The 15,257-nt window shown below is 41.2% G+C and overlaps 5 protein-coding genes across 6 annotated transcripts in view; 2 read left to right on the forward strand and 3 right to left on the reverse strand.

Annotated features, from left to right (window-relative positions):
- The window catches only part of LOC109537577 (transmembrane protein 198), a 3,434-nt gene extending 2,592 nt beyond the window's left edge, over window positions 1-842 (reverse strand). Inside the window, exons 1-2 of the mRNA XM_019904371.2 lie at window positions 650-842; window positions 251-445 (exon numbers count right to left, since the gene is read on the reverse strand). Of these exons, the coding sequence (XP_019759930.2) occupies window positions 251-434 (184 nt within the window). The 5' untranslated portion in view covers window positions 435-445; window positions 650-842. The remainder of the gene's footprint in view (window positions 1-250; window positions 446-649) is intronic.
- Window positions 843-919: 77 nt separating this feature from the next.
- Window positions 920-2,015, reverse strand: LOC109537578 (ubiquitin-conjugating enzyme E2 N). Its single transcript, XM_019904372.2, has 2 exons — window positions 1,651-2,015; window positions 920-1,586 (listed from the first exon to the last, which is right to left on the reverse strand). Exons 1-2 carry the CDS (start codon window positions 1,749-1,751, stop codon window positions 1,232-1,234), a joined length of 456 nt encoding a protein of 151 aa, XP_019759931.1. The 5' UTR covers window positions 1,752-2,015; the 3' UTR covers window positions 920-1,231.
- Window positions 2,016-3,440: 1,425 nt separating this feature from the next.
- Window positions 3,441-4,730, forward strand: LOC109537602 (60S ribosomal protein L8). The gene is made up of 4 exons (XM_019904409.2): window positions 3,441-3,554; window positions 3,671-3,975; window positions 4,035-4,238; window positions 4,420-4,730. The coding sequence occupies exons 2-4, from the start codon at window positions 3,681-3,683 to the stop codon at window positions 4,692-4,694; spliced, it is 774 nt and encodes a 257-aa protein (XP_019759968.1). The 5' UTR covers window positions 3,441-3,554; window positions 3,671-3,680; the 3' UTR covers window positions 4,695-4,730.
- Window positions 4,731-6,016: 1,286 nt separating this feature from the next.
- LOC109537611 lies at window positions 6,017-8,392 on the reverse strand. 2 transcript variants are annotated; one of them, XM_019904419.2, is made up of 5 exons: window positions 7,998-8,392; window positions 7,730-7,932; window positions 7,467-7,671; window positions 6,817-6,986; window positions 6,017-6,757 (listed from the first exon to the last, which is right to left on the reverse strand). In XM_019904419.2, exons 1-5 carry the CDS (start codon window positions 8,345-8,347, stop codon window positions 6,132-6,134), a joined length of 1,554 nt encoding a protein of 517 aa, XP_019759978.1. In that variant the 5' UTR covers window positions 8,348-8,392; the 3' UTR covers window positions 6,017-6,131. The 2 variants fall into 2 exon arrangements, with proteins under 2 accessions (XP_019759978.1, XP_019759977.1); XM_019904418.2 differs by having other exon boundaries at window positions 6,808-6,986.
- Window positions 8,393-11,288: 2,896 nt separating this feature from the next.
- Window positions 11,289-15,257, forward strand: part of LOC109537573 (chromodomain-helicase-DNA-binding protein 7) — a 26,046-nt gene continuing 22,077 nt past the window's right edge. Inside the window, exon 1 of the mRNA XM_048662735.1 lies at window positions 11,289-11,515. The gene's annotated coding sequence lies outside the window, so the exon portion shown is untranslated. The remainder of the gene's footprint in view (window positions 11,516-15,257) is intronic.

Raw genomic sequence — 15,257 nt, forward strand, 5'->3', positions numbered from 1 at the left:
CTCATTTTGCTTCCGAGAAACATGCAAAACGGGACGGAAAACATGAAATTTTGCAATAATCTTACGCCACCCTTGCACAAAACAACGATAATTTTAATTTCATAGACTACAGATGATTTAGATGTATTTTTTCTACATAACCCCCACCTCCTGAATTTAAAGCTAGATCCGCCCCTGCTTGCGAACCGAACTGTTGAACAGTTTTTGGTTGTGTCTGAGGGTTGATAGTGACTAATTTTAAGGTACTTGCCGGCAAAAGTATACAGGGCGCCAATAACAATGTAGAGACCAAAAATGCTGGCGATGATCGGATTATAGTGGACGGTGAGCATGCAGGGCTGCACATGGATGTTGTGGTTGTCCGGCCAACCGGGGTACACGCCAGAGGCGTTACGAGGGGGCACGAGAGACCCGGGCTTCGCCCCGTTCGCCATCACTGACTTTCCTGCGGCGGAAATGAGCAACAATCACTGATCAAGATCGCGTCGATATGCATGCAAACTGGCCGCCTGCTAATTCATTTTCCGGTTGCCATACTCATAAGGTCGCTGAATAATGAACAAGCATCAGACCGGAATGGGAACACATTCAAATTGCGCGTTTTTTGCCAAAGAAAGGCCACAAATCTACGAGAGTGAAGATGCGTTACCATCGGGGGTGGCAAATGGTGTTCCTTCATGATCCTGATGATGAGCACTAGAACGAAATCCGCACTGGAATCTTAAGCTACATGGGAAATGGAAATGGCTGGGCCTGGATGGATGTTCCAGACTGGGAAAATCCAGACAATGAGTCGTCCAGGGCGCCGCGCTTTGCGCTGCCGCTCGAATTAAATCGAATCCTGCTCAGGCGTCGTTTCCATTCGACTTTTAACTCATATACAGGGTGTTTCGTTTCAATCCTTGTGGAAAAACCGCAGTTTTCAAATCATCGTTTATTCAGTAAAATGCACGTGGATAATCAAATTGCAAAAAATTCTCACGGAATGCTGGTTCTAACATTCTAATTTTGTGGTTGTTTAGTTTAATGCAGCAAGAACTTGACCCAATAAAAAATGGTGAATGCAGCGTCTTATCAATACATCAGTATCGATAAAAGGGGCGACTTCCTGTTGCACTAAACGATCAGCCTTGAAAAGTACATACAAAGAAAACTAGAGGAAAGCGGTATTTTTTGTTCAAACACTTTAGTTTATCACAGAGAATCTCTGAGTGGCACCGCACTCGAGTGGCTATTCCATCGCGTACAGCCTCGTCCATTCTTTGGCCCGAATTACTGCCTCCTGCTCGCGCGATTTCCACAAGTTTGCCACGTCGTTAGCCAGCGGATCGTCCGGGTTGGGGCTGCTCAACAGTGCCTGGATGGAGAGCAAAACGGTGCGGACCTGCAGAGCAGGCGACCACTGATCCTTTAAAATGTCCAGGCATATTCTGCCCAACTTATCGATGTTCGGATGGTAGATTTTGGTCAAAAAGCGCACGTTCGGTGGGGACAGTGGGTAGTTCTCTGGCAGGAACAGCTCCAACTTGAACAAGCCCCCTTCGTAGGGCGAGCCGGCTGGTCCGGCCATCACAACGTGGAAATACCTGCAAAGCACCGTACAGTTGAATGTCTTGCAGGGTAGTTGAGGTGATTTTTGCTTGATTTTACCTGCAGTTGCCATCGTCGGGGGTGGCGCTGATGCCCGGGGGTGGGTCCTTTGATAAATTCCGAGTTTCCACCAAAATTCGGCGTGTCGACCCACTAGCCATAACCCCAAAATCCAATGTATCACGCCTGTTTACTAAAGTGAGAGATGCCGCATGCGAGCCGAAGCGATTTTTAGTAATAACAACCGAAATGGGGTGCGCCTATTTACAGTGTGTTGCTCAATTTAGTGCCTCATTCCAGTAATTACGGAAAATTCGTGTTAAAACCGCACGACGGGCGGATGTATCAAATGATGTTTGACAATGTTTGAGTCTGTGTTTGACAGTTGACGCCGGCGATTCCAACTCGTGTCTAGACGTAGATCCAATGTTTATGTGGGCGCGAATGCTGACAGCTTTTGCCCCGGTGAATGGCGCGCAGTTTAATTTTTTTTTTTTCAGTTTTGTAACTTTTTTTATGTATACAGTGTGGACTTCAGTTCGCACCATATAGGAAACGTTTTTTATTTTAGTCTACGAAGAACAGTTGTTCCTCAGAAAGGTTCTGCTGGACCCAAAAACTTTTTTCATAAAAAGCTGCCCCAAAACGTTTTAAATATTTTCAACTGATTGCAATTAATTTAAACATGCGCCTTCATTTGTTTTACAAAAATACTCTATAAACTTTCAAACTATGCGCCATTTGCCAGGGCGTTTATTTTCATGCGCCTACGTGCGCTCAGCCGGGGAATTTGTGTATTGCCGATTGCCTGAAATCGGTGACAGCAAATCCACTTCTAAACGCACGTATAGACCGAGTGAGTGACAATTCACATGTGTGAGCAGGGTTGCCAGATCCGACAATCGAGTTTCGGTAGATAAGCTCGACACTTTTCGGTAGAAAATCGGTAGACTCATTTTTCTTTCATTATTAAGGGTCAGAGCTGGTTGGGTAGTCCAAAACCTCACCAAAAAAAAGCTGCATAAAATCGCGCGTTTTTCAAAACTTGAATTGTTAAACTTACAGGAATACTAAAATTAGCATGAGTCAGTAAAGAAGCAAAGATGAAATTGTGCTCGTTTTTAGCTTATTTCTCAACTTAGTTTTCATTAGATTAACCTGTGAAAATATCCGTTCAACATTGGCTGATGAGTGAGGTGGAATAAGCAGGTTACAAATAAAATTGGTTAAAATTGGAAAGATGAATGTATCACCTCCATATTTCAATATTTGTACTTGGCTCCAAAACTCTTCAATATTTCCAGAATTTTTTTTAATTTCTCAACATTTCGCAACAGACGTCATTCTGTGTCCAGACCTTGTATTCACTATCAGTAATTAAATTTTGAAATATTTGGCTATATGGCGGCCTGATTCATTTTCTGTTTGAAAAAGAACTCTAAAATACGAGGTGTGCTAAAATAAAATGTCTGCTATTACCAACGTACTTTGATCATGAATGGAAATATGTTATATTATTTTAAGTAATCCACGGATAATTTTTTAAATTTTATTTGTTACATTTGTATCGGTAGATCGGTAGGTTCCTTGACAAATCGGTAGACCTGGCATCTCTGTGTGTGAGAATCTTACTATCATGCGCAAACACAGAAATGACTGAATCAAAAGTTTCGTAATCTGTGATAAAGAAATAGATTAATATCGCTTGTGAATATCGAATTTGCTTCTCACCGATTTTAGGCAACCGGGAATACGAAATTCCCCGGGTGTGCTCACGCATGAAAATAAACACCCGGGGCCAGAGCTGTTAAGATCCTTGCATATTCAAATATCTAGGCTTCCTCTAGAGGCGAGGGGATATTTGTTGTTAAGGTTGGCATCCCTGCCCTCGCTTGACAACTCGATTGACGTCTATGGTTGACATTCTTTCGATTCATCTGCCAGTTCAATCACAGGGAAGATCGGTATGTTTTCTATCCAAATCCTCGAATTTCCCGGTGATCTTCACATATTTCCCAAACTTTTCGCCATTTACCTGTCTACTGAAGGTTTGGCATTACCAATAATTTTCACATTTTAGCTGGTAAACAATGGGTCGTGTGATAAGAGCCCAGCGTAAAGGTGCTGGTTCAGTCTTCAAGTCGCACACCAAAAAAAGGAAAGGAGCGCCCAAATTGCGTTATTTGGACTTTTCCGAACGGCATGGGTACATCAAGGGTGTCGTGAAAGACATCATCCACGATCCAGGTCGAGGAGCGCCTTTGGCTACCGTCCACTTCAGGGATCCTTACAAGTTCAAAACGCGTAAGGAGTTGTTCATTGCCCCCGAAGGACTTTACACTGGCCAATTCGTGTACTGTGGCAAGAAGGCCAGCCTCCAAATCGGTAAGTTGGAAGCTTGTTTTGCGCTTATTTCTGGTATTGAAGGACTTGTTTGCTTGCAGGCAATGTGTTGCCCATTGGAACCATGCCAGAAGGTACCATCGTGTGCAACCTGGAGGAAAAGACTGGGGACAGAGGCCGACTGGCTCGCGCCTCCGGTAATTACGCCACAGTCATCGCTCACAACCATGACACGAAAAAAACCAGAGTCAAGTTGCCGTCTGGAGCCAAGAAAGTTGTTCCCTCCAACAACAGAGCCATGGTCGGTACGTGTCCTTATTTTATTCACTCTTTATGTCCAATTTTTGAACATGATGCGACAAACTAGACTGCCTGAACCTATACACACTGATGAATACTTAGAGGCTCTTTCTGAATCCTGCTGCCAACAAGCAGCAGTTTTTCCCTATACAAATCGCGAATTCCATCAGTTGGTTTGGTTGGCAGGAATTGTCGCCGGCGGTGGAAGGATCGACAAGCCCATCCTGAAGGCAGGCAGGGCTTACCACAAGTACAAAGTGAAGAGGAACTGCTGGCCGAAGGTTCGTGGTGTGGCGATGAACCCCGTTGAACATCCCCACGGTGGTGGTAACCATCAACATATAGGAAAAGCCTCAACCGTCAAACGAGGAACATCTGCGGGACGAAAGGTCGGTCTCATTGCCGCCCGAAGAACTGGACGTATTCGAGGAGGTAAAGTGGATAACAAAAAGGACGACTAGATTTGTCGTCTTTGAAATAAACCATGTTCTTTAAGAGTATCTTTTTTCATTCGTTGAACAAATTACCTTCCGTATTTATCCCCTGTTGCAGCTGATGCAAAGCGAATATTTCATGCGCCGGCAAAATTTCGACAAAAAACGGCAAAAAGTAAATTATATTTATTTCAAATTAAATATATAAAATAACGATTTTTGAAGTGATAACTTTTTATGGGAGGGTGAGCCGGTTTTTCTCGGTGACTGCGGTTTCTTCGCGCATTCGACATTTTTCTCTTAGTGCGGGTGCATCTGTAGATCTGATGAACTTTGCAAATACACATTGCGTTATTAAACTGACAGTGATTTTTATTTATCAATTATTGAGTGTGATATTATTGTGTTCGGTGCAGTTTATTTTATAACGCTGATAATAATGAATCAACAAATTATCAAGGGTGAAGCTGCAGATACTGCAAATACTAAGTTAAGGGTGCTCATGTACTAAATGCCTGTTCGGGTTTCGCCTTCTTTTAAATTTCCAATTAAACTACACAAACAATTATACACACTGAAGCAGTTTAAGTGCAAAAAATGCGGATCGTCCTTTAATTTGCTATCTAATTTGCGTCCTAAATTTATTAGGGCATATTTTCAATTCTCTATATTATTTCTATGATTAATTGTGTTTACCACGCATCAAAATGGATTTTTTCCCTTCATATACCCTTTGATTCCTTTATGATTAAATCTCAATTTAGTTTAATTTTTTTAGCCTTGGATTAGTTCAGTTAGACTATTTTTTTGGAACATACGCGCGATGGCTTACATTATGTATACATATAGTGTATCACCTGTATCCTGTCTCTATGGCTCTTCCGTTTTACCGTCTATTTTAAACAGATGGAACGTCTTCAATCACCAAAATTAATTGAGTTTTTAGTCCTATTCAGATACAAGTTGTAGCAGACGTTCATGAGCAACATACACAAAAGCACTCGCAAAAACATGCTACAATGTGAAAAGTATTAAGTAATGCTGAACGTCAAAAACGATTTCGTGCTAAAAAAGGAGCATTAAGTAATAGATCAACTCAAAGCAGCTTTCATCAACCACGAACTAGTGCTGAACGTCAAAGATTATACAAAGCAAATAAGAAATGACGACAAAAAATACAGAAACTCAAGACGAAGAGTTTACACAAACCCAAGAAGAGCAATATGTACAACATCTCGTTAAAGAATGTTAAATGTTGCAAATAAGAAAGATATTTTACATTCAAAAATAAATTAAATTAAGTTTTACCTATTCCTGATCCATTTATAAATTATTAGACTTACAAGAAGATTAAAATTATTATTGACATCATGCGTTAGACAAGTAGTTATCACTTCTGTCGAGCGTCCCGTGACGCACTCCATTTTTTTTAAATATTGTTTGTCTAAAATATGCTGACTATAATTAAGACACACGAACCGCCACCGACTTGGGCTTAGTCAAAATGTAGTAAAACATCATAGAGGAGAGGGTGAGAAAATGCGCCCCAATGACGGTGTAGAAAATATACCGATACCAATAGTCGTTCTCCAAGGACTCGATTTCCCCACAGTACCACATCAGACACATCACCAAATTCTCCAGAAACATCAAGCTAAAGTAGGCGGCATAAATAAACTTGGTTTTTTTGAACCGAATTTTAAACTCGATAATGCAGAAAATGTACACCAGGCCGATGAATATGAAAAAGGCCGATTTGTCGCGTTTCACACTGTCCTCTTTCACGTCGTACGCGAGAGCCGCGATAACAATAAGAACGTGCGCGATCAAAAGCCCCACGCAAGTCCGCGGGTAAAAATACGCAAACACCGAAACAGCCAACACTCTGCTGAGCAAAAAGGTGAACCACCAAAGGAACGAGATCAGTTTCCCTGCAGCATCGTCCTCTCGAAGGCCTTTAATGTACGTTACTCTGGAGATGTTGTACAAGGCGCTATCTGGCACGGATGATACGCTCCTCACTCCCAACAGTGAGGAAAACCGGGCGATGTAAGTGGAAGTTCTACTCGTTAAAGTGTTTCTCTTCCAGGCTAAAAAATCGGACTTGCTCTAGTGCACAACTGCGCACATTCACACTCACTTTGCTCACTGGTGGAGGTTTGCAACGTTTCCTCAAAGGTATCAGTGACAGTGCCTGGGGAGGGTTCAGGTTCCAGATAAATGTCGCTGCTTCTTCTGCGCTCCGCCTGAATGGCGGGCTGTATATCGTACAGGCGAGTGATGTCATCGTTTGTTCGCCTTGAACCACGCTCTATCACCCTACCAACAGAACTTGAATAGACCTTCAATCAAGCCCCGCTAAATTCGCGCAAACACGAAACTGGCGAGTTTTTACGGGATTTTATGCAGTGGAGGAAAACAATGATTTTGGAATTTTGAACAAGCGAGCTGAGGACACTTGGCGCAGTCAGTAGCAAAATATCCACTTTTTATACAAACTTCTTGTTGGGTCTTTAAAAAAGGCAGAATTTCCTTAAGCCTTTTATTACAGATTGATAAATAGTGCTCATATTTCGCAATAAGAACGAATAATTATTAATAAAAGACGTGAGGAAATTCTGTCTTTTAAAGACAAAACTTTTTGAGGCGAAATACCCAGCAAGAAGTTTGTAAAAAAATGAATCCGCCTCAACAATATAGAACTGATCTAAAATATCCACTATTGCGCAAACCATGCTATGATTGTTGTAGAAAACTTTTCTTTAAAGGCATCAATGAACTTGAGCGACTTCAACCCACCTTCTCTGAGTTGAACTGGAGCTCCGCAAAATCACCTCCTCATCCGGCCCCTTCCCAGTGAACCCTTGGGATCGCATCTGCTTCCTGGCCTTCAGCCAGGGATAATGCGATCCCGTGAGCTTCTGAGCTCTGAACCTCTGGTAGAACGTTGTGGTGACAGCCACCTTAGCCAGGTTCAGAAGGATACTGACCGCCTGCGTGATTTCTAAATGTGTCCCCGGTTATCAACAAGTCTGAGCAACATAAGCAACAAAGCAATTTACTCGACTCTTTGGCGATGTCGCTGTTGTGCCGCATCAGGATGTGCAGCTGAAGAAGAACCTGCGGCAGCGAATGAAGATATGCTTGAAGAAACACATACAACTCAACCAGGCGGGGTTCGGTGGCTTTGGCAATGTTTTCTTCGATGGCTGTTTCGTCGGTGCTTCGCACAGCTTCGATGGACCAGAAGATCCGCTCGGCATGCCTTGAAGCGGATAGAAAACGGTTTTAAATCCCGAACCCCCGCAGACTCTACGTGTGATCGGCTACCTAAACACGTTCCATACAGGAAAAAACACGTGGCCGATGATTTTCTTGTACAGCCAATAGCTGTTGTCGCTCGTCATGCCGTTTTCCGGCTCCGGCCAATAATCCCAATCGGTCAGCGTGATAATCAGGCTGCCCATCGCCGGCAGGAACATGCAAAACAGCGTCAGCGACGCCCAAATCGGGTCGCCGTCTTTATAGTGGCGGAAAATGACGCCGATATCCGTCGCGACGATCAGCATGAACAAAAAGGGCGCTAGAATGGACGGAAATAGATGGTTCAAGAGGGCATTTTGGTGCGAACTCAAACCAAATCCGAAGACCGTTTTACTGTTTTGACTGTTTTGAGACATTGCATCGACTTCAAGCTGCAATTTAACACTCAATTGTGTGTTTCAACGGCGCGATAAAACAACGAATTTGATAAGATTAGCTGGCTTATAGGTAAATATGATAAGATTAAATCTAGCCACATCCCACATAGAACATGTGTCATCAGGGAATTGAATATTGTTTTTTATGAGAAGCTGAGAACGTTCAGGCCTGCCGCCTTTGGACTGTTTATCAGAAGCCATTTTTGAGACAGACGGCTTGCGGATGATCTTCCGCATAAAAACGTGCTGTTTTAGGGAGAAAATACATTTCATGGTGGAAAACTTGAGTATCCACTATCGACTAAAAGCTGAATGTTACAGAAATATTAAAAAAAAACACGAGTGCGATATGTTTTTATTTCAGCCACCCTGTATGGTTGAATTTTTTTTAATGTAGCCCACTGTGAACTAGAATTCTCAACTGGTTTCCTGGTTAAATAAAATGTCGATTGTAGGCGCCACCCTGTACACGACGGTAGCAAACATCATCAATTCATGCTCCATTTGGGGCAACATTTTCGCCGGTGTTTTATACAAAAAGACCGAGAATTTGAATAAGGCCTTCGTTGTTTCCGTAAAGCTCTCAAAATCCTCCATTTTGAAGGAAAATATTGATGCATTCGCCTACATTTTATGTCGAAGAAACTTTCCGCATTCGCCAAAAAAAACAAAAAAATCACTGTTGTCTGTTCAAGGACCGAAATTCAGAAAAACCGACCGCACAAAAGGGATTACAAAAGAATCACGGTATTTTCAATTAAAAATAACTGGTTTGACAACTGATTTTTTGAGACACCCTATATAGTTAAARCAAAATTTTAATTYCAGCGTACTTCCAAATTCCCGGTGAACTAAAGTGTCTATTCTATARTGCGCCACCCTGTAAAAGACAGCACAATTGCGTTCGATTCATGCTCTATTTGAGGCAAGTGCACCGTAKTTGACGSTRTTKTTCCAACAGAAATATWWAAAAAAAARCMCRAGTGTGATWYGTWTTTATTTCAGACACYCTGTATGGTTGCATCTTTTTTAAATATAGCCCACTGTRAATTAGAAATCCCAACTAGTTTCCTGGTTAAATAAAGTGTCGATTGTAGTCGCCACCCTGTACACGGCGGTAGCAAATATGATCAATTCATGCTCTATTTGTGGCAAAATTTTCGCCGTTTTATACAAAAAATACATAGTGGGCCCAAAACTTTCTGTTGAGTTCTCAAAATTCTCAATTTTGGATGAAAAATATTGGTGCATTTGCTTACTCTTTCTGTCAAATAAACTTATCGCATTCGCCAAAAAAAAATCCACTGTGTTTTCCGTTCAAGGACCGAAATTTAGAAAAACCGACCGCAGAAAAAATCACGGTATTTTCAATTAAAAAAAAATCGGTTTGACAACTGATTTTGCTGAGACACCCTGTATAGTTCAAACAAAACTTTCATTCCGGCGTGCTTCGAAATTCCCGTTAGTTTCCTGGTGAACTAAAGTCTATTCTATAGTGCGCCACCCTGTAAAGACAGCACAACTACGTTCGATTCATGCTCTATTTGAGGCAAGTGCACCATTTTCAACGCTGTTTTTCCAACAGAAATATTAAGAAAGACACGAGTTTGATACGTTTTTATTTCAGACACCCTGTATGACTGCATCTTTTTTAAATGTAGCCTGCTGTGAACTAGAAATCCCAACTGGTTTCCTGGTCAAAGAAATCATCGATTGTAGGCGCCACCCTGTACACGACAGTAGCAAATATGATCAATTCATGCTCTATTTGAGGCAAGTGCACCGTATTTGACGCTGTTGTTCCAACAGAAATATAAAAAAAACACGAGTGTGATACGTTTCTATTTCAGACACCCTGTATGGTTGCATCTTTTTTAAATATAGCCCAGTGTGAACTAGAAATCCCAACTGGTTTCCCGGTTAAAGAAATCGTCGATTGTAGGCGCCACTCTGTACACGTCAGTGGCAACTATGATCAATTCATGCTCTATTTGTGGCAAAATTTTCGCCGATTTATGCAAAAAGTCCGAAAATTTGAATTAAGCCTTTGTTGTTTCATACACAGTGGGCCCAAAACTTGTTGAGTGATGTTGAGTTCTCAAAATTCTTAATTTTGGAGGAAAAATATTGGTGCATTCGCTTACTCTTTCTGTGGAAGAAACTTATCGCATTCGCCAAAAAAAAAATCCACGTTGTTTTCCTTTGAAGGACCGACCGCAGAAAAAATCACGGTATATCCAATTAAAAAAAAACGGTTTGACAACTCATTTTGTTGAGACACCCTGTAGAGTGAAAACGAAATTTTAATTCGGGCGTAGTTCGCAATTCCCGTTAGTTTCCTGATGAACTAAAGTGTCTATTCTATAGTGCGTCACCCTGTAAAAGACAGCACAATTGCGTTCGATTCATGCTCTATTTGAGGCAAGTGCACCGTATTTGACGCTGTTTTTCCAAAAAAAAACACGAGTGTGATTTCTTTATTATTTCAGACACCCTGTATGGTTGCATGTACACGACAATAGCAAATATGATCAGTTCATGCTCTATTTGGGGCAAAATTTCCGCCGTTGTTTTATACAAAAAGACCGAGAATTTGAATTAAGCCCTCAAAATCGCCACCATTTACAAGGAACTTGGCCGCATTCACCCAAAATTGAAAAAAATCGAGTTACAAGCGTTGACACCAAGTGTCAGAAAGCAAGCACTGAGCGGCAGTCGCCCTGGCAACTAAAACCCATGTCTGTTCATGGCCAACTTTGGTAGTGTTGTTGCTGTTGATTATTACTGCAAACAGCAGCAAAACGCGCTGAATCAAGCAACCGAACGGCGAGTTGGCTCGCCTCTCTCACTCGGCTTGAGCAAAAAAAAAATGAACATTTGAATAGCCCGCGCTCTAAGAGGGCATCGGGTGGCGCACTCGTTGATCAAATTGGTGAAATCACAAGAGAGTGGAAATGGCAAGATGGAGTCGTTTCGACGTTTGTAATGCGGTTCGTACGGGTAATGCAACGCGACAATTTAATGTACAAAATCGTAAGTGATCAAATGAACTAAACCAGCAGCGCTTCGAGTGAAGAGTGCAGAAAACTGATCGGAATACCCGAAAAACACGAAGAGGAAGTTCCCACACCGACTCGACTGCTCATGGTAAGAATCCCTAATTTTGTTTTGTTGCTGTCGGTCTCTGTTTATCAATGTCCGCCTTCATGATGCAAGCGGAGCCTTTCGGGCTCCGCTGCCGTTTAGAGGCGCCAACTCCACCCCAGCAGCTCGACTCCCGCTTGCTCTAAAACACCGTCGCCCGGGAGAAATCAACATTTCGATAGAAGATATCACCTGATTGGCTGTATTCGACGACTTAATACCGCTGTGTGTTATTTTAGCCAATTAAATCGCCCGTCTCAATGCAGTTGTCGACATTTTCGATGGGCAAATTCGGCCAAACTGGGCCCCTCATTCATCGGAAAATCGCCTTTTTTACGCCGATCCGCAATCGAATTGAGGACATGCAAATGCGATCCCGTCTAGGGAAATCTAATAATGTCGATTTTAAAATGCGGCTGATTTCGGAATTAAAGAATGGCGTCGCCAAAGTTCATTGTTCTCTCACTGCTTTTAATTGCCTTCCTATCTTCAATCGTTTTCAGCAATTGCACATTTTCCACATGGATTTTTTCCATCGAAAACTCTTTCCATCCGCCCGGAATTCTCCATGGAACAATTAAAATACCCTTCCTTCGATCAGCCCCAGTCTAATCGCTCAGGTAGGCACATTTTAAGGGGACATTAGTCAGCTCTCTATTTATTGATTTTCAATTGTTCAAGAAGAATCAAGCAGGCATGTTTATCCACCGCGAGCGGACGAAATTCGGAAATTGGCCAGTTTTCACAATTCAAATTTCTTCATTAAAAACAAGCAATTTCAACTTCCAACTGCTCTAGTTTCTGTGGCAAAACCCTCGAAATGCTTATTTCATCGGGTCGTCGAAACCCAATCGCCTAAAAATAGCATCGGCTTCGAACCCAAAATCTCCCCGTGTTAACACTGTCTGACAATTGCAGCTTTCAGATCGGAAGAATACTTAAATGGCCTTATTTAAAGGCAACTTTTCTGCTTTATCGCAACCGTGCTGGCAAAGCGAATCGCCCATCCCATGACCAGCTTTTGGTTTAGGTGCGAAAAAGGCGAAACTCACGATAAACTCGAACTTTGAATACATTTTTCCATCGATCAATTGAACATAAAGGAAATTTTAGCAATTAAAAATGAACAAAACCCAACCAAACACAATATGACGATCCCAAAACACTCGGGCCGCATAAACTAGTAATCGAAAAAAAGAAATTTAGATTGCGGTCTAATGAAAACGCTTGAAAATGTTCAAGTTTCCACGTAGCCTGGTCTCCACTGGAGAAACTTTTGCATATTGACTTTCAAACAATCGCTGTCCTGCTAACAGGACCACTTTTGACTAACTCTGTATATTTCAACGGTGATCTGATTTGAGGGAAGCTTTCAGTATTGCGGCTCAACTGTACCCTAAAATATCTAGAAACTTGATTTTTCTGCTTGGCACTTTTTTACTTCTTTTTTATTTCTGTATACTTTTGAACGGGAATCTAGTTTTTTTTTTTTATTTATTTAGCTCTGTTAAACCTTGGTGTTAGGCAACACCAGGTTCATTTAGCTATATTATAAATTATAAGCATATAATATAAAGCAGCATATATAGAGCACGGATATACAGGTAATGAATATATAGGTGATGAAATGATATTTAGGCTTGCAAGCGAAGACGCAAGGTGGTTACGGGAATCTAGTTTAAGTCAACTGTTGAACAAACGGAAACTATAACTTTGAGACACGTCAAGTTTCTACGCGAACTTGTTTATGCTGGACGAATTTTTTAAAACGGACCTTCAGTCTGCACAATTGTTGATGTGTGTGTTGTGGTCTTCTTCTTCTTTCTCAGCCATTCATCATCCACTCCTGGACGTAGGCCTCATTCAAATGTTTCCACTCCGATCTGTCTTTTTGTGGTATTCACTTGTACTCTCATATAAATATATTAACAGTCTTAATCAAACTTTGAGAAAATGTAGGCGAAAGCCTACGGAAAATACTGCAAAAACTTTAAAGTTTTTCTCAGAACTGACTAAATTCTAGCGACAACACTGTAAGATATTTAAGTTTGTATGTGATTGTGGACGAATTTCTGCGTGATACTTTGAAAAAATGGACACTGAACGGCAGTCAAAACGATTTGGAAACTGGCTGGTTCGACCAAAACTGGTTTGGACTGGATGATTTTTAAATTTTACCTCAAGTGCGGGACAGTTGTTACTTAACAGGATCAATATCATTTAATATATCTGGTTAATTCGATTGTGATATAATTTGAGTGAAACTTTACTGGGAAAACTTCAAGTTTTTTTACTTATTCTCTTCATACACTTGCAAAGATTAAGAATTGAGAAGAATTTTGAGACTTATTCCAGAGAAACTTTGCGAATATCTGGCCACAAGTCAATAATTTTTTTTTAATTTCTGGACCATGAATTTACATGCACATGTGAAAAGAGAGAGAAGCATATATGCGTTTATTGATATCAAAGAGAGATGAAAAACGAGGCGGCATTTAATATTTAGAAAAAATTAATGGTTTACTTGGACTTTCACTGGTTTCAACATGCTTTTTATCAATACGTTTGGGTCGCTAGTATTCCCGAACCATCTTCAGCTCGCCTAGTAACAAAATCTGTGTATCTGTCGCATGTAGCCGTTTATACAATGATAGGCTAAAATAGTGTCTTCTGTTTTCAACTTTTTACATAAAAAAACCTGAGCGGCTTTATTGCTGCTTAAACCGTTCATTTTTTTCTTCTTATTATCATGTCATATCACAACGTTTCGGTTCGCAACATCTCCAACCGTTTTCAGGTGAACACTGAAGCGCACGCTTAAAAAACTCACTTCAAATACACACTTTAACGCTGACTTGTGGCTGGATGCATGCTGTTTACTCGACGCAGCAACCAGATCTGAAGATGCAAGGCACTCGCGCTGGCGAAACGTCCGCAAGAAATTCTATTTCAGTGACGGAGTTGCTTCCAGAACGGGAAATTTTACGAACCAATACACTTTTTCCATATTTAGGGCACCATCCAACCCCTACTGCGTATAATCAATTGAACGTTTCCACACATACGCTTGATGAGAAACAAGCAAAACATGTAATGATTATGGCGGCTTAAGTGTAAAGTTGGGTGCGAAAAAACACAATTAAATCCTCGATTCGGAAGGAAACGAATTTAGTTCCCGACCAACCCAGTAAAACAGTGTTTCAGACGCAATTCACGTTCTTATTAGCGGGGTGAATAATGGGCGGCTTAATCCGCAGCCAAGATGGCAAGATGGGAGCGCCGCTTCAGAGTACAACTCGAGGGGTGGAAAGCTGTAACGCTAATGGTATGAAGAACGCATAAGCGTATAGCTTTTCCCCTTCGGTTTCTACCGCCAATTCTGCCAGAGAGGACGCATTTTCAAACTGCTACTATTTCTACTTGTGTTTTGCCCAATGTTAGGCAAAAATTGATTTTTATTAAAAAAATAAAAAATCACTGATTTATTTAAATTAAATTTTATTAAATCAATTGATAAATCCGCTTAATTAGCTGTTTTAAAGTCATTGCGAGTTGAAACGATTTAATATTTGTTCGAACGCGTTTTCGACGGAAAATTCTTGTTGCAACGGCCGGCGACTCGTTTTCGCACGTTGCCCGGCTTAATCTAAAAATGCCGTCGCCTTTCTTCGGTCTTATTCATTTCGTCACAAAATTTCAAGAGAGGCTAATGTTGAAAAGTGTGTACATTTTTTGTGTTTGTGTA

This window comes from Dendroctonus ponderosae, unplaced genomic scaffold (assembly GCF_020466585.1).
Source record: "Dendroctonus ponderosae isolate FM_Combo_2020 unplaced genomic scaffold, Dpon_F_20191213v2 Dpon_F_20191213_11, whole genome shotgun sequence".
NCBI classification, from domain to species: domain Eukaryota; kingdom Metazoa; phylum Arthropoda; class Insecta; order Coleoptera; family Curculionidae; genus Dendroctonus; species Dendroctonus ponderosae.

Coding starts and splice junctions, on each gene's coding strand:
- LOC109537578 (XM_019904372.2), bottom strand. CDS start 1,751: ATGGCTAGTGGGTCGACACGCCGAATTTTGGTGGAAACTCGGAATTTA. Junction 1,587..1,650: donor CCCGACGATGGCAACTGCAG/GTAAAATCAAGC, acceptor GGTGCTTTGCAG/GTATTTCCACGTTGTGATGG.
- LOC109537602 (XM_019904409.2), top strand. CDS start 3,681: ATGGGTCGTGTGATAAGAGCCCAGCGTAAAGGTGCTGGTTCAGTCTTC. Junction 3,976..4,034: donor GAAGGCCAGCCTCCAAATCG/GTAAGTTGGAAG, acceptor GTTTGCTTGCAG/GCAATGTGTTGCCCATTGGA. Junction 4,239..4,419: donor CAACAACAGAGCCATGGTCG/GTACGTGTCCTT, acceptor TTTGGTTGGCAG/GAATTGTCGCCGGCGGTGGA.
- LOC109537611 (XM_019904418.2), bottom strand. CDS start 8,347: ATGTCTCAAAACAGTCAAAACAGTAAAACGGTCTTCGGATTTGGTTTG. Junction 6,987..7,466: donor TCCAGTTCAACTCAGAGAAG/GTGGGTTGAAGT, acceptor TTCTGTTGGTAG/GGTGATAGAGCGTGGTTCAA. Junction 6,758..6,807: donor AACCTCCACCAGTGAGCAAA/GTGAGTGTGAAT, acceptor CCGATTTTTTAG/CCTGGAAGAGAAACACTTTA.